This window comes from Cydia strobilella, chromosome Z, assembly GCF_947568885.1.
Source record: "Cydia strobilella chromosome Z, ilCydStro3.1, whole genome shotgun sequence".
Taxonomy (NCBI): Eukaryota; Metazoa; Arthropoda; class Insecta; order Lepidoptera; family Tortricidae; genus Cydia; species Cydia strobilella.
Window position 1 is genome coordinate 37,692,325 of NC_086068.1, and position 24,428 is coordinate 37,716,752.

The 24,428-nt window shown below is 37.8% G+C and overlaps 2 protein-coding genes across 2 annotated transcripts in view; one reads left to right on the forward strand and one right to left on the reverse strand.

Annotated features, from left to right (window-relative positions):
• LOC134754926 (protein takeout-like) overlaps nt 1-24,428 on the reverse strand; it is a 46,964-nt gene that overhangs the window by 11,517 nt on the left and 11,019 nt on the right. Inside the window, exons 2-3 of the mRNA XM_063691406.1 lie at nt 18,408-18,499; nt 1,512-1,660 (exon numbers count right to left, since the gene is read on the reverse strand). Of these exons, the coding sequence (XP_063547476.1) occupies nt 1,512-1,660; nt 18,408-18,499 (241 nt within the window). The remainder of the gene's footprint in view (nt 1-1,511; nt 1,661-18,407; nt 18,500-24,428) is intronic.
• Nucleotides 13,893-15,919, forward strand: LOC134754866 (transient receptor potential protein-like). The gene is made up of 2 exons (XM_063691315.1): nt 13,893-14,035; nt 14,122-15,919. Exons 1-2 carry the CDS (start codon nt 13,985-13,987, stop codon nt 15,514-15,516), a joined length of 1,446 nt encoding a protein of 481 aa, XP_063547385.1. The 5' UTR covers nt 13,893-13,984; the 3' UTR covers nt 15,517-15,919.

Genomic DNA, 24,428 nt, shown 5'->3' on the forward strand with positions numbered 1-24,428 from the left:
TCTCGGCTAAAGTCAGCCTTCTTGAAGAAAGACCCATGAGGTGCTTCCGTTGCCTGCAGATGGGGCACGTTGGGGTCCAATGCACATCGTCCGAAGACCACAGTGACCGCTGCTACAACTGTGGTCAACCAGGACATAAGAGGTCAGCTTGTTCTGGATCACCAGGATGTATTCTGTGTCATGCTGCGGGAAAACCTGCGGACCATAAAATAGGGTTCAAAGCGTGCACCAACCCCAACCCAAAGAAGACCAAACACGCTGGCGATTGCCCCGGGCCCCCTCCCAGAATGTTAGCCCTCCACCGGTGCGGTGGAAGAAGCCGAGATGGACACTGCAACCACCGACAATTAAATTGACAACAAAAATGTTGCAAACGAACCTCAATCACTGCGCCAGGGCTCAAGATCTGCTTGTCCAGTCCCTGGCTCAGTGGAGTATTAATGTAGCAGTTGTGGCTGAGCCGTATTGGGCACCACCGCGAAGCGATTGGGTGTCAGACATATCCGGAGTGGTCGCCTTGGTGGCAGGAGGAGGTCCAGGCACATTCGAAAGCGTAATACGGCGGAAAGGTTATGTGTCGGCAAAATATGAACGTGTCACTTTTGTCGGCATCTACTTCTCTCCAAATCGCTGTTTGGCCGAATTCGAACGGTTCCTGGCGGAGGTAGGCGCCCGAGTCAGCCAGCTTTATGCCCGGGGGCAGTGGTCGTCGCGGGAGATTTTAACGCGAAGTCCACTGCGTGGGGTTCGCCGGCGACGGACGTGCGTGGTGAGGTCGTCGAAGAGTGGGCACTTGCGTCAGGGCTGACGCTAGCCAACCAGGGAGTCCCTAACACGTGCGTGCGGCAGCAAGGCAGATCAATAGTGGATCTGACTTTCACAAATGCCGCCCTGGCACGCTGTCCTTGATTGGAGGGTACTGGAAGACGTGGAGACGTTGTCTGATCACCTGTACATTCGCTACGACGTCTCCACATCCCCATTAGCCAAAGTCGGCCAAAATTGCAGGCTACTGATTGGCGGCGGAGGTCCGAGATGGGCTCTCGGTAAAATGGACCGAGACCTTCTTTTAGAGGCGGCTATTGTACAGGCTTAGCTCCCGAAGGTGAAATAGTGGTGGAGACGGAAGCATCCTGGTTCCGGGATGCCATGACACTAATATGCGATACGGCGATGCCCCGGGCCAAGCCTCCACCACGAAAAAGGAAGGTGTACTGGTGGACTGCTGAGTGTGTGGTCGCCTTTCTATCACTTGTCGGATCATGCGTCACTTTTCATCATCATCATCATCATCATCATCATCATCATCATCATCATGTCAGCCGATAGACGTCCACTGCTGGACATAGGCCTCCTCCAAGGCTCGCCACTCCGACCGATTCTGTGCCGCACACACACTCCCTACACACTACTCCCTGGCAATATATTTTTACGACTGGTCTCTAATCACTGACCACTGTTATAGGCAAACATAGTCGCGGGCAGAAGGTATTATAAAATGTTAGACTAACTTGAGTGTTTGTATGATGAAGTTGCTGGGCCCCTGCACCTTGACGTCGTTGACGACGGCGGTGAGCTTGGCGCCCTGCGGGCCGCGCGCCAGCGCGATCTGTCCCAGGCTCAGCGGCTCTATGCCCGGCACGTCCAGCTCGGGAATGCCCTGCACGGTTATAAACAATAATTATCATTCATTATTATCGAATAATAAATCACTATCGAATAGGTGTCTAAATGCGCCATGCGGTGTAGGTACCTACCATGAGAAGTAAATATATTTTCCCCTCACTAGCTCGAAAGCCGTCTTTTATCCTTTAAAACAAGCGGGGAAAAACGCATTTTATCCACTAGTGGGGAAAGTAATTTGACCTTGGATGGAGCGTGTTTAAGTAGCTTTTGACAGATAACAAAACGTAAAACGCTCATAATAATGGTTCGTTCGATATTAATTATCATTAAATAAATGGTTTGAGAATTTAATAAAAAATACCAAATTTAGCTTTATTTAATGATTTTAAGTCATAAACCTTAAATTCCATAAGAAACATTTGTTTTTTTAAATGATGTTGAATGTAATTCTGTACGCACAAGTTGAGTCGATGCAATTTCAAAACGCATAGTCAGAAATGTCAACATTGTCAACAAAATTTTTCTCGCCGACTCCGATACGTAAAAATACACAACTTCCAGAGTTTTCTGTTATAATATCGTATTTCCGTAAAAAAATTAGTGATTCCAGTGATGATGATGATCTAACGCCTGTGGATGTTGCACTTTCCTCGCTATAGTGAGGGGAAAAGTTTTGTGTTACTTACGGGTGCAAATGTATTTTACTTCTCGTGTGTTGAACCACTCGCTACGCTCAGTATTCTATTTTAGAACCACTCGCTTCGCTCGTGGTTCAACTATAGAATCTTTTCGCTCCCTCGTGTTTCAATTCCACACTCGCGGGTAAAATACAACTTCGCACCCTTGTATAACAAATAACTATTTTACCCTGAGATGGATCAATCGATTTTCTAGTTGGATATTTCCACACGTATGAAAATTGAACTTTCCGGGCCTAGCAAAACAAAACAATGAGACAATGAGGAAAGAAAGACTGCGACAAAAAGTTACGTCCTCATTTCTATAATATGAATATTTAGAATTCAAGATTTGCGCAGGTTAGCGCATTATGTTTTGATACAATTTTTTATTATCGTACACCTGGAGGTTTTAGCCAGAGGTGGATGATATACATACAGGTGATGGACAAAATGACAGTTATGTCATTAATAGGTACACGACAAGTATTTACTTTGTGAACTTCGTTATTATGCACAAAAAACTAAACAATTGATTACGTTAAATTATCTTAATGTCATTGTCAATGCAGGTAGGTCAAACAATTATCAAAATATCGTTTACAGAATAAAGAGTAGGTACTTACCCGATACAAACTGTTTGCGTTAAATGTTGGTCTGTATTTTATTAACGCGGAACTGTTTCTCTATCCTAGCAAGTGGTAGCAGGCGACTGAAGGCTCGATTCATACGGAATGAGACGGGAAAAGTGCAGTATGAATATTACACAGTCCTCGTGAGTGTGTCTTGACTAGTGAACGAGAAGAATTGCAGTGGACAAATTTTAAAACTTGATATATAAGTAGGTATTATGTTGTTATTCAACAGTGAAAATTTAAAAGTTAAGGATATACGCAATTAACCTATTCAAGTTAAGTGAATCATTTCTGTAGTTTTAATAGCTCGATCCGTGAGTACCCCGCGTTGGGATACTGAATATTCATTTTTATATTACCTAAGTATTCACTGATTCTATTTCAAAGCAAAAAGTGTACAAAATATGTAGTAATAATTAATTTCAAAAAAAATTACACAGTCAAAAAATAAAGTTCTAACTTTAATAGTGGCAGCGCCACTTTTTTATGAAATAGCCGTGCAGTTCTTTCTGTTCTTATAATACACCGAAGGTAACTTTATCTATTCAAATATTTGCAGATTCCATTTATCTTTACATATTAACTTATTGCAAAACGCTCTTGACAATGACATACTTTTCAACGTGCTGTTAAAGCAAATATCTCCATACCTCTCTTTTATAAGTTGCACGTACTAGTATGTACCTAAGTATTACGAAGGTTACGACATAAATGGTACTTCAATGTTACTCTTTGGTTTCTAGTTGCTATGTTAACATATCCTGTATATCCTATGTACAGTCTAGATTGTAATAGTTATGCTTATAGAAATTGTTTGTACACTTTATACTAGTATGATGAAATTACGAATCAATGCAAATTCCCAAAACCTAATAGTATTCAAATCGCAGTGAATAATGATTCCGTCACCATCAATAGTAGCGGATAAAACAACGCGCCAAAAGTATCTGATACCCCGGATAACTTTTCGAAATATAGATAAATCTCTAAAATTCAAGTTCAAAGGTAAATCTTTTGCAGACTTAATTGTGCCATTTTCAACCAAACGGGCTTAAGGGATTGTCGCTTGTCAGTAAGGCGCTATTTCCATATAGCTTCAATTAGAAATCAACCTTATCGACAAGCGACAATGTGGTACGTTTTGATTGAAAACGTCACAATTGTTTTACATACAGAACCATCACTTTTTGAAGATACTTTTGAAGCGTACTACTAGGTACGCTGTTTTCGAGAACATTTGCGCCTCAACAACGGCTAACCGCAGTTTTCCATGCTAATGTGTATAATAATTCGTGGGTCTGTGTACGGACACGGACATAAACAGTTCACATAACAGCGAGTACCTACTTACCCACAATTATTGGGCGGGTAGTGTAAGCTACACTATAAGTACCTACCTATATAAACATGTTACTTAGCCTCTATTACGCTTAAATGTAAAGAACCGCCCGCCGGCAATTCATAGGATGTTGTTGTAAGTGATGTGTTGATTTGATAGGAAAACGAATGGTATTTAACCTTCCTTACAATGAAAAACCTTTATATGTTTACGTTGGTGGTTAGTATTGGACGTAATGTTATTTATTCATATGGACAATTATAGGTACGCGGTTTGTATACAGATAAAACCTAATATACCTGTAGTGTATTGGCGTCTCGAGCGCTTACGGCGAGCCGTTGGAAATACATTACATCGTATGATTTACTGTGGTAAATAAAATACAGAACATTACAGTACCTATATAACTTGAACCATCTTTATTCAATACATGTTAATAGTGTTTGCCTTTTCCTAAGCAGTAAGCAGTAAGCAGGACGACGGGCGACCATTGAACAGCTTCATTGCTTATCAAAATACAATAGGGTATTTAACTGTATTTAAAATAAATTATTTTACACCATGCATGATATAAAGAACCAGAAGGTTTATAGAGAATCGTAGATAGCAGTTATTTTTAGATACAATTTCTATCCCATCAAAAACATTACATGTAAAAAGATGCAAGTCTCGCAACGCAGTTCTTCTACTACAAAAAAGTTTTGAGATGTAATGTGAAACCAAGTCGGTTATTTTAGTCAGTGCCAGGGGGTGTTAAAACCGTAACAAGATTAGATAACTTTATTGACATGCATTTTAAGCAATACACATACAAGTAAAGCATTGTGTGCGATTTTACATGTAATGTTTTTGGTGGGATCTCATCTCTTTTTGTAGACAGTCCTTCTTTTCGTGCACTCATACCCATACCAATACTCATACTATGTATACAAATAGCATAATTATAATACACATCTTAATTCATACTCACATCGTACAACATAGTGTACCTATACATAACCTACTAATAGGGTATTTGACAACATTAAAAATATATAACGAATTGCTGTCATCCTGAAAGATAATAAACTAATAAAGTATATTTCACTATATTTGAATGTAAATTATGTTTATTTTTTGGAAAATAAACGAGAAATTTTTTTGATATTTTATCAGGGACGTGAACGCTCTGTGATTGGTCAACGCTCGGATGACGTCACACGCAGGTAAACATTCTTGATTGTCTTGAGTGTTTTAACTGTTTTTTTTTTATTTTATTTAGAAACAAACAGTCATACATAGTTTATGAACTTAGTTTAAAGACAAGAAGATCAGACCTATAGTTTCATAACAAAATAACATATAAATAGGTCCGTGGCTATTAACTACATAAGAGAAGGACTTAGTTTGTATTTTACAATTACTATAAATATACTTAAAATATGTAAATCAATGAATTGATACCTTTGTCAAAATTAAATTGTAAGTGCGTTAGAACAAGATTTAAATTTAGTTATAGGTATTTACTATTTAAATGCATTTTTAAGTTGTGTTAGTGTACAGTTAAAAATGTCTATATCATTAAGTTTAAGGTTCTCATTAAATAGTTTACATGCGCGTTTGATGAATACATTCCCACCGTAAGCAGTCCTACTGAATGGTATAGAAAATAAGTTTCTTTTACGACAACGGCGCTCTCGTCTTCGCGGAACTCTAAAACTCTAAGGCTTCTAATTGAGAATGGAAAATTTTAAAGAGCAAAACGGAATCAGTGGAATCACGACGGTCACTAAGAGTTTGAATATTATAACGTTTACAAGTGTCGGTATAGGTATAATAGTCAGCAGTATAGGCTAGTCCACTCATGAAGGCCAGTGATTTAATATATCTTTTTTGAAGTCTCTCAATTCTGTCAATGTGTACTTTGTAGAAAGGTTTCCATACTGAGCTACAAAATTCAAGATGGCTTCGAACATAACTGTTGTAGAGAATTTTATATGTTAGGCGGCTTTTAAATGGTTTGCCAACGCGCATAATGAAACCTAACTGTTTATATGATTTTGCTAGCATTTTATCAATGTGTGGGATAAATGTGAGTTTGGTATCCATAATCACACCGTTTTATTTGTATTTAGTTAATTTTAGTTATTGTTCCACAGTTTTCTGATATATTCCAATTTATCCGTATATCTAGTGGCACAATATTCATAAGAATCTCAAAATGGAGCCGAAATAAGTGAAAGCTGATAGCGGCGACCTACCAGACATAGACGCATTAATGGTTGCACTTTTCTTTAAAGATAATCCGGATTACTATGCTGCGGAACTTAGAAATGTAAAAACAGCTGTGTAAGTATACGTAGAAATTGTTTATTTACGAACATTTCGATTTCGATGATACGACGACGATATATATAATACGATGACGAGAATAGTATCTCCATACTGCACTTTAGTTTGAAAGAAAAAGTATGCTACTTACTAAGTACCTACTAATACTGAAGAGCTATGTTATGAGGTTATGTAGTAATACAATAAATACCTAGATCTTGTTTCGTTAAATACAACAAAATCCGCTGCTTTAATTACCATATTTATTTAGAGTTAAATATTACTTACATCGAAGTGGTCTTCACACATAAAAACATTTGTATTCGTACTTGAACATTGCGGCACTATACACCATTTATATACCATTTTACAGTAAAATAATTAACTCAATGCACATAAACCATAAGATTAACTAAGGTCATTGACTAAGTTTACTTGCGCGTGACGTCACACGTGTCACGTGATTAGCCCCTTTGCAAAAACAGCGTTTAAGGCGCGTTCAAAATAAATAAACTATAACATTGTATTTTTTATATTTAATACAGGAAATTTCACGGAAATAGCAATGTAGTGTAATTATTAAGTCATAAACAATAAACTAAAACCATTTTCAAAAATTTGTCAAATAGCCTATTGTAGGAACTGCAAACGTAACTTTGTTATCGCATATATTTATATAGGATTTACAAACTTACTTGTGCAGTTATTAAATCATTAAAACGTGACTGATATTGTAGTATTTTAAAGTTTTTATTGGCTTAATACGCTAAAAACTAATTACGTTTCAAATTTGGAGCTTATGGGTCTGCTAGAAGTACCTTAGAATTATGATGATCGTGAGTGAGTGTGTCAGTGACAAAACTAAGGAACTTTGACATGCAATAATTCCTAAACTACATGTTGAAATTACATGTTACTGAGAATATATCTAAATTATGTTATGCTCTATACGTCACTGAAAATTCAGGGTTCTAGCTTTAGCTATCACAAAATTACAGAACGTTGAAAATGGCCTGAGTGGCTTCGAGAAAAGGATGGTACGGCCGTGCCTCTTTGTTTTGCTCGACTTGGCGGGGGCACTGCCATGCCCCCAGATTTGAAAACCCGTATAAAACTATAAAGAGTAGGTAATTTGATTGTGACGTCACATGCTAGTGTTTCATATAAATTCCATACTAGCAAAATTGTTTTGACAGTTCGAAAAAGAAACTGATTTGACTAGTAGTCAAATACCCTATTAGAAAAAAAAATTCCACCCACCCATGCCGCCTACGCCTTGGCCCGGGTAATGCAGTTATAGTAATATGAGGATTGTAAGTAATACGAATATTTATCTGTTGACTAAACATATATAGTTATTTAAGTTTGAAATATTCTATATTAATATTTGTAATAGGTATTAAAGTATAATAATTGTTAAGAAAAAAAAACCGACTTCAATGGGGGATGCCGTTGAGAGGTTACTTATTGTTGATGGTGCACTCCAGACAATGAAATGAAAAAGACAGCCTCCTTTTAGTTAGGCACCTTTTGCCTAACTAAAAGGAGGTAAAACCACTCATTTTTCTAGTAGCATTTTGTTTCTGTAAGGGTCACAGTTCTAACTTAACCTAACCCAATATTCTGATAGCATTTCGTTTCTGTAAGGGTCACAGTTCTAACCTAACCTAACCCACTTTTCTGATAGCAGTTCGGTTCTGTGAGGATCGCAGTTCAAAAAAGTTCCACTTCATCAAATGTCATTTTTTTTATGTAAATTCTGGATTTGTTGATGAAAATACAAAAATTACTATATGTATGCCTTTCACATTTGAGGAGTTCCCTCGGCTCCTTATGGATCCCATCATCAGAACTCGAGCTTGACGAAAATGTGTCTTTAAAACTTGCTTAACAAACATAAAAAAGAAGACGAATCGCCAAACGTGAACTATGCGTCATAAAGAGTTCCATTCTGGTATTTCTGATCATCATCAGCAGCTCCACTTCATCAAATGTCACTTTTTTAAATGGAAATGCTGGATTTGTTGATGAAAATACAAAAATCACTACATGTATGCTTTTCACATTTGAGGAGTTCCCTCGATTCCTCATGGATCCCATCATCAGAACTCGAGCTTGACAAAAATGCGTCTTGAAAACCTAACTTGCTTAACAAACATAACGAAGAGGACAAATCGTCAAACGTGAACTATGCGTCATTGAAGAGTTCCGTTCTGATCATCATCAGCAGTTCCACTTCATCAAATGTCACTTTTTTAAAAGTAAATGCTTGATTTGTTGATGAAAATACTAAAATCACTTTATGTATGCCTTTAACATATGAGGAGTTCCCTCGATTCCCCATGGATCCCATCATCAGAACTGCGTTTTGACAAAAACGGGACCAATCTGTATGTATATACTTACAATCAAAAAAAGAATTTTCAAAATCGGTCCAGAAATGACGGAGTTATGGAGTAACAAACATTTAAAAAAAAACATACAACCGAATTGAGAACCTCCTCCTTTTGAAATCTTGAAGTCGGTTAAAAATCAGCGGGACCCTGACTTTTTCGTTCTAAAACTGTTAAGTCAACGGGATTACTCATTCAGCCAATGAAACTATTTTAGAGAAATTAAATAATGATTTAATGAATAAACTAATCAATGTATATCTTACTTTATTTACATGAAAAATGCCAAATACTTTAAAAACCCCTTTAATGTCGTAATAACTGTGTGGCTGTACGTCTTCTTACTATGAAGGGAAGACTTTTTGCGACAACTCAAAAACGGCTAAAGTGATCATGTCCGCTATAGTTTTTATTTAATGTTTTCTTAAGCTCTATTTCTACATTTTTTTTCATATTTTTGGACCCATGGTTCAAAAGTGAGGGCACAATTTGTTTTTCTTTCGGAGCGATTATTTCCGAAAATGTTCGCTTTATCAAATAATGTTTGGTGAAGATCCCTATTTGTTTGTTAATGTATTGAAATACCTATCCAACGATACCCCACTCAGTGTGGGCCACACTGTAGGGTTGAAGCGAAAAAAAATTACACCCCCCACTTTACGTGTAGGCGAGGTACCCTAAAAAAGTTTTATTACAGTACATATTATGGTGCTACTTTCTCGCACTACTGCGTCAAATAGCACTTTTCGTGCATATGTCGAAAGTTTAAAGGGCCATATGTACTGTAAAACATTGTACGATACACGTGCCAATAGGTAATTCGCAACTCGTGTCGATTTAAAACACTGTAAATAGATATGAGCGCCGCGCCGGCGCGCCGCCGCCGCCGACGAAATTTCCACGCCGCCGCCGCCGATGCGGCGCCAAGTTCCATCTCCTTGTAAGTCAGAGATCTGTCCAAAGTGACACTGAGGTGTTTTGGGCGAGGGTTATATTTAAGGCTTGAACCTTGAAATTTAACAGTGGGTTGGTAGTAGGCATGTTTATTATGAAGATGGAAGCACGCAACCTCTGTTTTATTGGAACTTGGTATGCGCCTCCAGGATGTGAAAAAACTCGATATGATTTTCAGGTCCGACGTCAGGACTTCCTCCGATTCCTCAAATCTCCGACTTCGAGTGACCAGCGCGATATCATCAGCGTATATAAACTTTCTAGCTATAGTATCGATCGGGCAGGTCGTGAATATACAGATTGAAAAGAGGTGCGAGTACTGATCCCTGTGGAAGGCCGTTGTTGAGTTTTATAAGCTTGCTTTTGGCATCTCCCAGATAAACCTCAAATTGTCTCTCACTCGACATGTTCGCTACAAGGGCTGCTATCTCTTTGCTTAGTACAACTGAAAGGAGTTTGAAGATGAGTCCATGTCTCCACACTGTATCGTAGGCGGTTTTAAGGTCAATAAAAACCGCAGTAGATTTAAGTTGTTTCTGGAACCCATCTTCGATGTGCGTAGTGAGAGTTAGCATTTGATCAGCGCAGCTGCGTCCTTGTCGAAACCCTGCCTGCTCTTGAGGAGTCGCAGCTTCGATGAATAGTGTAACTCGTGTGAGCAGCAGCCGTTCCAGCAACTTGTACGCGCAGCTCAGAAGAGCGTTCGGGCGATAGTTTTCCGTGAGCTCTTCATTTTTTCAGGTTTCAACAGTGCTATGACTTTGGATATCTTGAATTCAGTAGGGAATTAATTTTTCAGCAAGACGTTGGAGAAAAAAGCCGCAAGCCAGCTTACAGCCAAGGGGCCCATGTTCATGAGAAATTCGTTATAAATTCCATCGGGGCCGGATTCCATGCCGGATGAGAGGCGTTATCCGGCATGCTGCGCTTTAGCTGGGTTAGCTGCTTGCGAATGCGTTTCGTGGTGCATGGTTCTATTTTTGCCCTAGTTAGGTCCACTATTCTGTTCGCTATGGCATTAGGGTGTAGTTTCGTAAACGTGTTTTGGCAGCTCTTTTTGCCCGTTAGACTGTTAAGGACTCGCCAAACTTTCCTGCTTGAGATCTTGAAGTCCATGCTCTCAACTGTTTCCGTCCATCTGTCTTTCCTACCTTCGTCAAAGGTCTTTAGTAGCTGTGCACCAATTTCGTGATTGACAGAGTTTTGGTATTCCCTAAAAAGGTTCTCACTCTCTCTGTTCCAGCCAGGAATGTACTCTTTTCTATACCCTCTGGGTACTGTAGCTTTGGCCGCTGTAATAACAAGCTAAGCAAACGTTGCGTAGTTTGAGGGTTTAGGTTCAAGTTGGTCGCGTTCTAGATCGTGATTAAGCCTATTTTGGAAATTCTCCTTCATGGAGTTTGTAAAGGCTATCTTGATACCAATTTTCAGAATGATGGGTCTATGTTGACTGTTGGGAAAGCTAGGCAAGATCATACGCGAGGCAGGAAGTGGCTGACCTAGAGTGTCCTTGCTGACGAAAGTTAGGTCAGGATTTTACTCCGGATTCGATCTTGCCGAAACAAATGTACCCTTATCTTTAGCATCGAGGCCAAGATGCATATCATATCAGAGAGGTCTGCCCAGTTGGCTAAGGCCGCCTCATTTGGATCTGTTGCCCTGTAGCGCCAGTTGACATGATGGCTGTTGAAATCGCCGCAGAAGACACTCGGGTGTCTTAAGTCTGGTCAGGGGGGTGTCACTTCGCAGTTTAGGTACATTTGACCGGCGCGCCTCCCGGGCAGGCGTATGTCAATGGGCTGCCGCTCGACTCGCGCAAAATAGAAAATACACAATGCCTTCGAAACCTAAATCTATAGATATTGTTATGTTTACGAATGTCTGAATAAGCGGAAGAACAAGGAAGCAGAAATTACATTTTTTTAAATTCCGGACTATATTGACCGATATATTTTCAAAGGAATAAGTACTTCTGTGGCATACCTACTTCCGTGAGAACCAGACATACTATCTCCGGATAAAAAAAATATGTTTACAGAATCAACGTTTGTAATTCCTACATATTTATCTTAAAAATAATAAATCAGTAGGTATAGGTACAAAAACTTGTCAAGTGACAACCCCTTGCCGACACTCACAGCTCGGTCATAAAACTGCGGCGCGCAAAGAAGATTCACGGTTCGTGCGCGGTTATAAGTTTCAATTTTGCTTGCAGGCGACGAGTAAAGGTATAATTTTATACCTAAATCTGACTTTTGTGAAGGAGTGAATTTTCTGTACGGTAGTACTATTAGTTATTCTGTGGTCTGGTAGGACCTCAGATGGCTAAGTAGTAAGGGGAGGTGCACGGTGGAAGTATGGATAGTGTCTTTGATTTCTGCCTGTAATGCTTGATGATCTCGGAGATCACTTCTAGCGTAGGTGGCTATTCCGTACTTAGGACGATGAACCGCTGTAACAATGGAGTAGCCCGACATTGTCCGATCCGATATATTCGATATCTGTCCGATCCCATGTGGATGTAGGATCCTACGTACACAATGTCGAAATGCGGGGTGGCTTGTGGCTTCCCGTCGGCGGGGGAGGGCTTCAGCGGTCACGCAGTCTAGTATTATACTTGATATATAAATAATTGTCTAATTCCTTAACTTTGAGGAAAAAAACATGTTTTTTCGGCAAAATTCGGGTTAGATTTTTGTTCCCTTGAAAAACCTTTTTTCAAGGCCACGCCGCCGATACGCCGCCGCCGCCGACCGATTTTGACCGGCGCGCCGCCGCCGCCTAAATGTATATCGGCGCTCATATCTAATCGTAAATAACTATTACAATGCATGTGCTCGAAAAGTGCGTTTCCTACGGAGCCATAATATTATGCGGAAAGTACTCCTCGTCCGCACTAGTGCTTTTTGTTTTCAATTTTTTTTTACAGTAAATATGGTGCTACTTTCTCGCACTAGTGCGGAAAAGAGCACTTTTCCGCACTAGTGCTTTTTGTTTTCAATTTTTTAATAATTAAACGTATTTGCCATGATATATTTTTTTATTTCCTCGCACAATGCATAGTAAAACATTGTATGATACACGTGCGTAAAGATGATTTCCGCACTTGTTGCATAAATAGCTATTTTTTTTTACATTTTATTGGACGGCTTTGACGGATTTATTGATTTACATATCCATGTCAAATTGCAGCCTTCTAGCACTAACGATCACGGACTTATTTCACGGAGCAAAGCCTCGGACAGACAGACGGACATGGCGAAACTATAAGGGTTCCTAGTTGACTACGGAACCCTAAAAAACCAGCAACTAAGAAGAGATGATTGATTGGACTACCATTGGATAACTTTTACTGATAGTAGCAGATATGATGTCATGTAAAACCTGTGTGTGCTTTTGTCAGTGGGTCATTTTACTGGGAACTATCTAGGTATGATCTTTTTGAAAGTTCCCATCTGCTTTTTATTGGTGTTCAATTTGAGAGATTTTTTCGGCGAGGTACTCCGACTCGATAGACTAGTAGTATATTGTACTTAAATTATGTATGTATTTTGATTTATTGGTCATCGATTTGCTTAAAAATATTAAAATGTAGGATAATATACCTATATTATGTTAATTTGCATATATCATATTAACTCATTTCATTATAATAATGTGGTAATGGTACCTTAGGAGACACAAAGTTTAACTAAATTCTTAGATCATGCTGGATGCTGAATTTATATTATCGTATCTATTCAAATTAATAATGACGTCGGAAGCCCGTAGATACCTACTTTTAATAAGTAAACGTAATCAATAAATGGAGCACGTGTGAATTACATCAGCTAAGTGAGAGAAATAACAAAGCTGAGTGTGTGCAGACACCGCACCTGGCAAGCTAGCCTTATCGCCGAGCTCGTCAACAAAGGGTCTACGTGCCCGACCAACGTTCGGTTCTTCACTACAACAAATAATCGCGTCCTACGTATCACAAAAACTGTTCTATCTAACCACAACAATGTATAAAAGTGCATGTTATAGTTTCCGAATGAGTATTTGTTCAAAATGTCGTGGATCCAAGCTACCATATTTATAGCCTACGGTTGTCTGATGCTGGTAAGTGCTTTATTTTAATTAAAATAATATGTTTAGGTACCCAATGTTAAGTAAAATCAATAACCGTAACAAATTCATATTTACAGTGCAACTTTAGTGAAAACCGGAGCTGTAAACAACAAGAGCCTTCTCTTGAGACACTCTTACGCCTATTGGCAATTCGAAACCAAATGAAGTACCCTTCTCAACATCAAACGCCGCGTACAATGGTACCTTATCCCTACTGTAAAACATCTGATAATATTGAAACAAAAAAATCAACATCAGAATCTGGTTTAGAGTACAGAATTAAACTGCCTCTATACAACGGCAGGCCCATCAAAACTAATATATATGTAGAACTACCTATTTCTATGTTTCCTTTAACCAAAAAAACAGAAGAGTCAACTAAACCAGTAGAGAAAAAAGACGAGCCGGAAGAAAAAAAAAACATTGGTGAGACTAAATCTCCCAAAGATGAGACGTCAAAGGATGGGAATACCGAGAATGGTGCAAATGGTGGAAAAAATGACGAACTTAGTGACAAATCATCTACAAACACAAAAACAAAAGAGTCAGCCAAACCGGCTGACAAAAAAGATGAGTCGGAAGAAAAAAAAACCAACGCTAAGACAAAACCTGCCACAGATGAAACATCGAAGGATGGTGCAAATAGTGGAACAAAAGACGAATCTAGTGAGAAATCATCTACAAATACAAAACCAGAAGAGTCAACCAAGCCAGCTGACAAAAAAGATAAGCCAAAAGAAATAAAGACCAATGATGAGACAAAACCTACCGGTGATGAAGCATCGAAGGATGCAAAGACTGCGGATGGTGCAAATAGTGGAAAAAAAGATGAACCTTGTGACAAATCATCTACAGATACAAAACCAGAAGACTCGTCCAAACTAACTGACAAAAAAGATGAGCCGAAAGAAATAAAAACCAAAGATGAGACAAAACCTGCCGGTGATCAAGCATCAAAGGATGCAAAGACCGCAAGTGGTGCAAATAATGAAAAAAAAGATGAACCTAGTGACAAATCATCTACCGATACAAAACCAGAAGACTCATCCAAACCAGCTGACGAAAGAGATGAGTCAAAAGAAATAAATATTAATGACGAGACAAAACCTGCCGGTGATGAAGCATCGAAGGATGCAAAGACCGCGAATGGTGCAAAAGGTGAGAAAAAAGATGAACCTAGTGATAAATTATCTACAGACACAAAACCTGAAGACTCATCCAAACCAGCTGACAAAAAAGATGAATCAAAGGAAATAAAGATTAACGATGAGACAAGACCTGCCGGTGATGAAGCATCGAAGGATGCAAAGACCGCGGACGGTGCAAATGGTGAGAAAAAAGATGAACCTAGTGATAAATCATCTACAGACGCAAAACCAGAAGACTCATCCAAACCAAAAGATAACAATGAACAACCCAAAGAAAATAAAATCAATGATGGGGCTGAACCTTCCGTGAACGTGCCTTCATAGGATGGAGGTAGCACAGGTGACGCAAATGGTGGGAAAATGCCGGAAGCTAGTAAGACAGCAGATGTAGGACAACCTGCTGCTTAAAGTTCTCCGGATCCCCAACGAGTGCGTTAGGTTGAATAATCTTTAACATAATAATATCAAAATATGTTACATAGGTAAATAATACTTTTAGAAGTGCTTTTTAATTATAATATAAACCGAAATAAATGTCATATATGAAGGAAAAAATTACCAAGGCATCCAGTGTCCAGAGCATGGCGCTGCGATTAATACTCTAAGAACAAATTAGATTACTTTCTGTAAAAATATTTTAATTTGCGTTATTTCAAGTAGACACACAACTTAATATTGTCTTCGGTTACCGCGACAGTTACTCATGAAATAAAACTATGAAAACGGATTATATCGCGTATTGAATTTATAATACATCCCGACGTTTCGAACCCTTTACAGCGTTCGTGGTCAACGGGTGACTGAGGAAAAATTGCAAAGTGCAAAAATACCCACACACTACTGTTTATAGTTTAAAATAAACGTATTATAAGGATTTTTTTATTGTTGTTTTGCGCTGCCCTTAGCTAACTTAGCCTTTTTTATTGCCACTGATTCGCTATCTGAAGGGTGTCTTGAAGAGATCGCTTTAAAGCGATAAGTCCGCCTGTGGTTACCTACTCATTTAAGTCCTGTCTTTGTTTTATGAACTTTTATTTAGCAGTGCACAATTAGGCCAAGCAATAAGAAGGTATAGAGGGAAATGCTAGGAACACAAGTTTTGACTTTGTAGCTTTGTTTGGACTAGTTAGGAGATGAACATATCAAAAGTCCCCGACCGTAACCCAGGTGCTGGGGGGGAAGGGGAGTTTAAAGGTTCAATTTTGCGGTTTTTAGGGTTCCGTACCTCAAAAGGAAAAAACGGAACCCTTATAGGATCACTCGTGCGTCTGTCTGTCTGTCTGTACGTCTGTCACAGCCTATTTTCTCCGAAACTACTAAACCAATTAAGTTGAAATTTGGTACACATATGTAAGTTTGTGACCCAAAGATGGACATGTAACATAAACAAATTAATTTTACCCACGGGGGCCACTTTTGGGGGGTAAATGAGAAAATTAAAAAATAAAGTTTGTCAAACTATATCGTGTTACATATCAAATGAAAGAGCTCATTGTGAGAATCTCAATTTTTTTTTTTTATAATTTTAAGATAAATAGTTTAGAAGTTTTTCAAGAAAATAGGCAAAAAATGACCATTCCCCCCGAAACTACTAGGTCAAAAATTAAAAAAAAAATACACAAAATAGATCTTTACCTTTAGATCACCGGAAAACCTATTAGAAATGTGCAGTCAAGCGTGAGTCGGACTTAATTACTTAGTTTTTGATCCGACCCTTTTTAAAGACATTTCACATAAAAAATGTTTAAATTGTGTGATGTACGGAACCCTTGGAACGCGAGTCCGACTCGCACTTGGCCGGTTTTTCGATTATATCTCGGAAACTATGCGTCTGAGCGACATGGCCACTTATACAAAATGAAAAGTGATTTAATTTGTTACAAGTTTTATTAGGTCAAGTTTTTTGATATCTTGTATAGTTTTGAGATATCCGCTCTTGAAGGTGTATTTAGGGCTCTCATTTTTATCTTGATTATCTACATCATCAGTGAAGCTGCTAGGCCGGGTTTGGTAACATTTTTGTATAAATCGTGGGTGCTGAATTCATTTATGGTATCAACATTGACACCTTTCCAAAGTAAAAAGATATAAACTTTAAACAAATAACTTTTTTTTAACTCCTGTTCACGCTTAAACCGCTGAACCGATTTAGTTGAAATTTGGCAAATAGATGTTTTAAGTCTCGGGACAGGATATAATATAGTTTTTATCTCAAAAATTTGGTGTGAGGGGAATTCGGCTTCCTCGCCGAAGTTGAATTCCTGAGGTTCACTGTTTAAATTTAGGTTTGAAGTCATGTTTGGTATCATTTTCAACTAATCAAACATGTAGACTATCCCAAATATTATTTAAATAGGTTCAGCGGTTATTGATTCCCCATACAAATTTCCACCCCACTTTTCACACCCTTAAATGATGATTTTGGTTATAAAAACTATCCTATGTACTGTCCCGGGACTCAAACCATCTCTATACCAAATTTTAACGAAATCGGTTAAGCGGTTTAAGCGTATAGGAGAAGTTAAAAAAAAAAAAAAACATTTTTTTAAGTTTTGTTTTTACTTAGGAATGGTGTCAATGTTGATACCATAAATGAATTCAGCACCCCCAATTTTTATACGAAAACGATACCAAACCCGGCCTAGCAGCTTCACTGATGTAGATAACCAAGATAAAAATGAGAGCCCTAAATAAACCTCCAAGAGCGGATATCTCAAAAACTATACAAGATATCAAAAAACTTGACTATTAAAACTTGTAACAAATTAAATCACTTTTTATTTTGTATAAGTGGCCTGTCGCTCAGACGCATAGTTTCCGAGATATAATCGAAAAACCGAAAAATGGAACCTTCAAACCCTCCTCTCCCCTCAGCACCAGGATTACGGCCGGGGACTTTTGATATGTTCACCTCCTAACTAGTCCAAACAATCTCCTCTATAACTTTTTTTAGGCATTCATTTCCTGGCTTAAATAAAATTTATTATTATTATTATTATTTTATGTTCTCCAGTAGTGCCCAGGGCTGGAATTAAACCGGCGTCCTCTGATATCATGGCAGGAATTTATCCAAGTACTTATATGCAAATTCCGGTTCGTCACTTTTTCTTAATATATGACATTTATTTCGGTTTATAAATATGATATTTATTGTGTTAACCTTGATCAGTGGGTGATAGGGATTGTCACATAAACCAATTGTCACAATATCCTACCTTGGATATTTTCGGGCGCAACTCGTCCACTGAGTTCATGATGCATTTGTCCACGTTGGGGTCGTTACGTTGACATATCTTTATGTAAGATGCTGAAACAAATATTAGTACGTATAAAAAAAATTCATTTAGTTCAAAACAAAACAAAAAATATTTGACTACCAGTTTTGTATAAAATACAAATACATATGTATATGTACATACCTAAAACTAAAAACTAGTGCCTACGCCAATTCTTGGGATTAGTTGCCAAGCGGACCCCAGGCTCCCATGAGCCGTGGCAAAATGCCGGGACAACGCGAGGAAGATGATGATGATGTACATACCTATGTAAAGGGCTTATTTCATACCTACTAAAAAAACATTAAATATATTTCGAAGCAAACTACTCACTGTCTACTTTTTAATGAACTTTTTACTCCTTAATACTTTAAGAACCAACTAGAGACTAATGTCAGCTTAGGGCACAGCTGTGTATTTGGAAGCTTGTTTAAGACCAAAGAAGATATATGTTAGTGAATTTATGAATCACAGCTAGTCATAAATAATCCAAATATGTAATTTACTCAAAGGTCAACTGGAAGAAATCCCTTAAAGGGATAAGTTCGCCTTTGTACTGCCTATTTCTATGCCATATTTGTGTTCTGTGTTTTGTACAATAAAGAGTTTATACATACATATATATACATAAATAAAGTTTCCATATAGGTAAAAACCTACAGATGCCAACAACTTTTTCCATTTTTTAGGGCTTCATAGCCAACTAAGAAATCTTATAGATTCGTTCTGACTATGTGTCCGTCTCTCCGTCCGCGGCTTAGCTCAGAGATCATTAGTACTAGAAAGTTGAAATTTGTTTCAATAAGTACATATTAATTTCAATGATACCGACCAAGTAGTAGCACAATTTTTAGTCAATAATATGGTACCTACGAGTATACATTTACGAGTTTTGTTTTTATTTTTAATGTATTTACTAACACATAGGTATAACGATGGTACTAACAATATTGTATGGAATTTTGAATGTTCTGAAATAAAGATAATTTATTTTATTTTATTTATTTATTTATATGTTTTAATTGAACCGTGGGGATGTTTTTTTTTTGCTTCAATCCTACAGTGTGTGGTGTCGTTAACATACTCGTAGGCACATTCTCAAAACGAATATAAGGTGCGTAGAGATGCACCGGATATTCGGTTACTATCCGGTATACGCGGCCTATCCGGCCCTTATTTAAATACCCGGCCTGATACCGGGTAGTGACCTACTTACTATCCGGTCGACCGGATACCTGATAGTAACTTTGCTTGATTTCGGAGTAAACAAATTGGATTTAACAAACAGTCACGGTCATAATCGTTTTCGTATATTATTAAAAAAAAATAAACATTCCACTCGCACGCGATTCCGATGGTCAGGCCGAACATCCGGTATCAGGTATCCGGCCAAACAACTATCCGTTGCATCTCTACTATAAGGTTTGAAATATCAAAATTAACTTTTAGGTAAGAGAAGATATTATGTAATGAGCACAAAGATTTTAACTAATATTCTGTATAAAAGTTATTTTACCACTTTACAAACAAAAGGTTTATTAGGTTTATTAGGTGGTTCTCCGCAAATGGACTACTCTTGAACATAACTAAGTCTAACATAATGCTTTTCTCGGGACGTTGCGTTGAAGTGCCTCCTTGTTTTGCAAGTACCCCAATGACAATGTGCGATGAAAATCGGTTTCTGGGTTTCATGATAGATTCCAACTTGAACTGTAAATGTCACGTGGATAAACTCTGTTCTAGATTAAGTGGCGCCGCTTTTGCACTACGAAAACTAAAACCCCTTATATCTCAAGACGCCTTAAGATCTATGTACTATGCTCATTTGCACTCATTATTATCGTACGGAACAATAATATGGGGAAACTCGACAGATGCAAAACGAGTTTTAATTATTCAAAAACGCGCGCTACGCATTTTGGCCGAAGTGAATACCAGACACTCGTGTAGAGATCTGTTCGTAGAATATCGCATTATGACGCACTTTTCCTTATATCTTTTTGAAATCATAATGTACGTGAAAACAATATATCTCAATTTAAACGGGTTCATGTTGAGGGTATAAACGTCCGTTCCACGGGACGGCTAAGAACGGTTCCTCGCCGTATGGCCCAGCCCAGAAAAACCCTCGTGTCATAGTACCAACCTATTATGAACGACTTCCGGCTGTTATAAGAAGTGAACTGTGTGACCAAACATTCAAACGCCGATTAAGAGATTTTTTGTTGGATAAACCGTTGTATTCTGTTAGTGAATTTATGAATGATGTATGATGTATTTTGACGAATCACCACAGGAGATACTATCTTGACATTATTTTGAAATCTTATTATTCTGTAATTATTTAATTTTTAAATTATTATTTTATTGATTATATTCTTATGACATCCTTGTTTTGACGATCATAATATGAATTCTTGTAAATTGACATGCCTGCAATTCATAATGTAATCTGTATTATGAAATAAATGAATCTAAATCTAAAAATCTAAATCTAGGACCAGTTGCACCAACAACAATTAACAGACTGATCTACGTCACGTCAGTGATCTATGAAACTTCCCATCCCTACAAAAAAAAATACCGAACGCTTAACGTTGACAGACGGTTTGGTGCAACGGACCCTTAGAATCCCTGATCTTGTCACCTTAGCTTAGTCTAATGTTATCTGGAATGGAGTATAACATGTGCTGGATTCTTTAATGGTTCACGGAATTAAGATCGAGGCTCTAAAGGGGTTGGGGTAGAGGTCTTGATATAAGTACTGGTCAATACCAAGGAAGAAAATGTTTCAGCCATTCTCAGACGAATGATGGGTTATGGATTGGGAGTAAGCGGAAAATAGGCGGAGTAGTATTTGTAGGCCCGATATTGTAGATGGTCGAGAGTCGAGAGCCGTCCACTGTGCACACTGTGGACAAAATTGTAAAACACGGCCGCCATCTTGAATTTCTTCATTTTTGTTGGATCATGTTGAAAATCGGTCTCTGCGGATCCGATAGATCTTCCTAAACTACCCTTGTTCCTAGCCAATACTCGGCTATAAACCTCATGGCGATATCCACAACATCTTCAAGTACCTGTATATTTCTAGAGCAGATTTATAATGATGTCACGGTTAAGGCAATCGGGAGTAGATAATATTTAAGACTCCCACTTTCGCTGAATGAGAGTAGTGGTGCGATGGTGGGAAAGTCGCGAAGGGAATTATGTCATCGGTGCGTAACATACGTCGATGTAAACACTAACACCGGTGACCGGACCAACCACCGCATAACTAACCAGGAAAACTAGTCCAATATTCTCGGCCACATGGCTGACAGGAGCGGTACTCGATGTTGTTGCGACAGCCTGTAACGTGAATAAATATCGCCCGATTGGCCACTGAATTATGGAGTTTCCTTGATACATTCCAAGTGCCTAAAAAATTCTGGTTCTACGTCCGTTAGATTTCGAAATTGAAAGCAATTATATGGCATATGAATAATTTAATGAAGTTTAGGCTTATATGGAAATGTTGAATTGTCAATTTACCTACATTACTAAGTACTCAAATATGAAATTTTTAGTGACGTTAATTTGAAGGTCATTGTAAATAGACAGTGTCTTAAAAGACGAAGAAGCTATAATAGCTCATATGTGCCAACAGATCTAAAGTATAATAAAATTGTGTCGCTTAAATTCAAACTCGGGTAAATCCATTCGACCCTCTCAGCAAATATCTACCCTACTTATTACCTTTTCTTAATACCTACCAACATCGCATAATCTGACAGATGGATTTACCCGAGTTAAGTTGAGCGACTCAATTATGTGGCACAAGCCGAAGGCAATAGAGGGGTATCCTGCCTTTTCGCCGAACTTCTTTTAGCCGAATTTCACTTGCCAACCAACATTTCGCCGATGATTCACTTTGACAACTAACTATTACCAAATTTTTGTACGACAACGTTTCATTTGGCAGAATTACGTTAAAGCAGATTATTATAATGATCCACAACTTTTGGGATACTTGTCATTTGTCAAATGTTTCACTAGGCCAAACAACTAGTAAACGAATAACGTTTCGTCAGTGTAACAGTTCCCTTATCATACATGAGGCAACTTTTTACTTAAACTAAGATTTGGCAGAAACCCAGCTCTTGAACTTTCCTGAAACAAATATGGATTTGTAATAAATATAGCAACAGAAATCTTAAATGTGACAGAGTACAGGTAGGTGCGACGACGAGCGAAGCGAGGAGGATCACGTTAGGTCAACCGTGAGCAAACAGCGAGAACAGCCAGAATCGACTTTTTAATAATTTTGCGTATCTTTTTACATAGTTACTAAACGAAACCATTTGGTAAACATTAAACAGCGAAATGAATAATACGCCTACTAAACAATTCTACTACTCGAAACGTGGCATTTTGAAAAGTGACTTTATAAAACACAGAGCAAACGTACAGTTTGTAACTGTAAGGTTGGGAAGTAAAACAAAAAGTTGGCACATGACCATTCCGCGAAATGAAATTATGCGAAAAGCTGGTTGGGGACTGATAATCGGCAATACAATTTTAGGCGATAAATTAGTGAACCCAATAGAGGATTACAAGATTTTTAACGTGTTAACAAATATACCTATTTCCAATGGATACCAAATACCCGTTATACTTTACTAATAACAATATACCGTAAAATGGGGTGAGTAGGAGCAAAACTGACATTCAAACCTCGATAACATTTTATTTTTACATATGCAAACTGAATGGTGTATATAATAAGTGTTCTGGACGTTTGTATTTTAGTTTTTATTTTATTTTGGGTAGTTCCATTTCATAACTGACGGTTTTTTGATGGTTTTTCATACAAAGGTGATTTTTGGAAGATTGTTGGATCGACTTTTTTTAATTATGAGTATTACTATAGCTCCATTTTAAATTGGAATACATTATTTTTGTACCCATAAAACCCATATAACCCCCCTTTCATCCCTTCTCTCCCCGTTCATAACCCATTAACTCTCCCCGCGAACCCTACTCACCCCATTTTACGGTACCAAAAATAACTATTAATGAACTCATACCGCAAAAATCTATCCGGCTCCAGCGAGAGCTTCGTGTTCCGAAAATTCTGGCAATGCAAAAGTTAGTCCCAAGATACACTTGTAAGTTTTACATACGTAAGTATGGACACAGCTATACTACAGAATGAGAGATGAATATCGTTATCTCATTCTAACAAATAGCTGTCTTTACGTAAGTAAAACTTACAAGTGTATCCCGGGCCTTAGGATTACAAGATTAAAAATAAAATAAAAATAAAAATCATTTATTTCGGACGATAATACAATCCCATATTTCGTTAGTTACAAATATACTTAAATTACTTTGTTAACCTATTCGCTGCATTAGTACCAGAACTAAACTTTTATTTTCAGTCGCCGAAGAATGCCGGTTAGGGCAAGACCTATTTTTTCCCGAGTCAACGCTTGACTAGATACACAATTTATTGCTGTTAAAAATATTGGACTAATTAATAGACTGTTATGCTTGTATAGGTACATCTACATACTTATATAGGTTCACTTTAAAGACGCTGGACAGTCGCATTCTCAAACACTACAAAAAAATCCTTTTATCCAACATATCTAGATTGTTAACAAAATAGCTTCCAAAAATGTTATTATTTATTTATTTATTGTATATTAAGAAACAAACGGTTGTATACATTTACAGTTAAACAGAAATAAATGATAATATTGTTAAACCTACAGTTTCCTTAATTAAAGATACGATAGATAGCTCATGATAGACATTTATAAATAATTAACCAAAAAATCTGAGATGTAGCTATATTTATTTATCCGGGTACAATCGAGGTTGCAAAATGAATTGTTATTATTATAAATCTATCACTTGCCACTTGCCTTTATTGCAAAAAAGAGCGCTTGTATTACAGTTTTATTTAACATCAAA

Excerpts from the sequence above, each read along its gene's own strand:
- LOC134754866 (XM_063691315.1), top strand. The coding sequence starts at position 13,985 with ATGTCGTGGATCCAAGCTACCATATTTATAGCCTACGGTTGTCTGATG. Across the intron at positions 14,036-14,121 it reads CCTACGGTTGTCTGATGCTG|TGCAACTTTAGTGAAAACCG; the intron begins GTAAGTGCTTTA and ends TCATATTTACAG.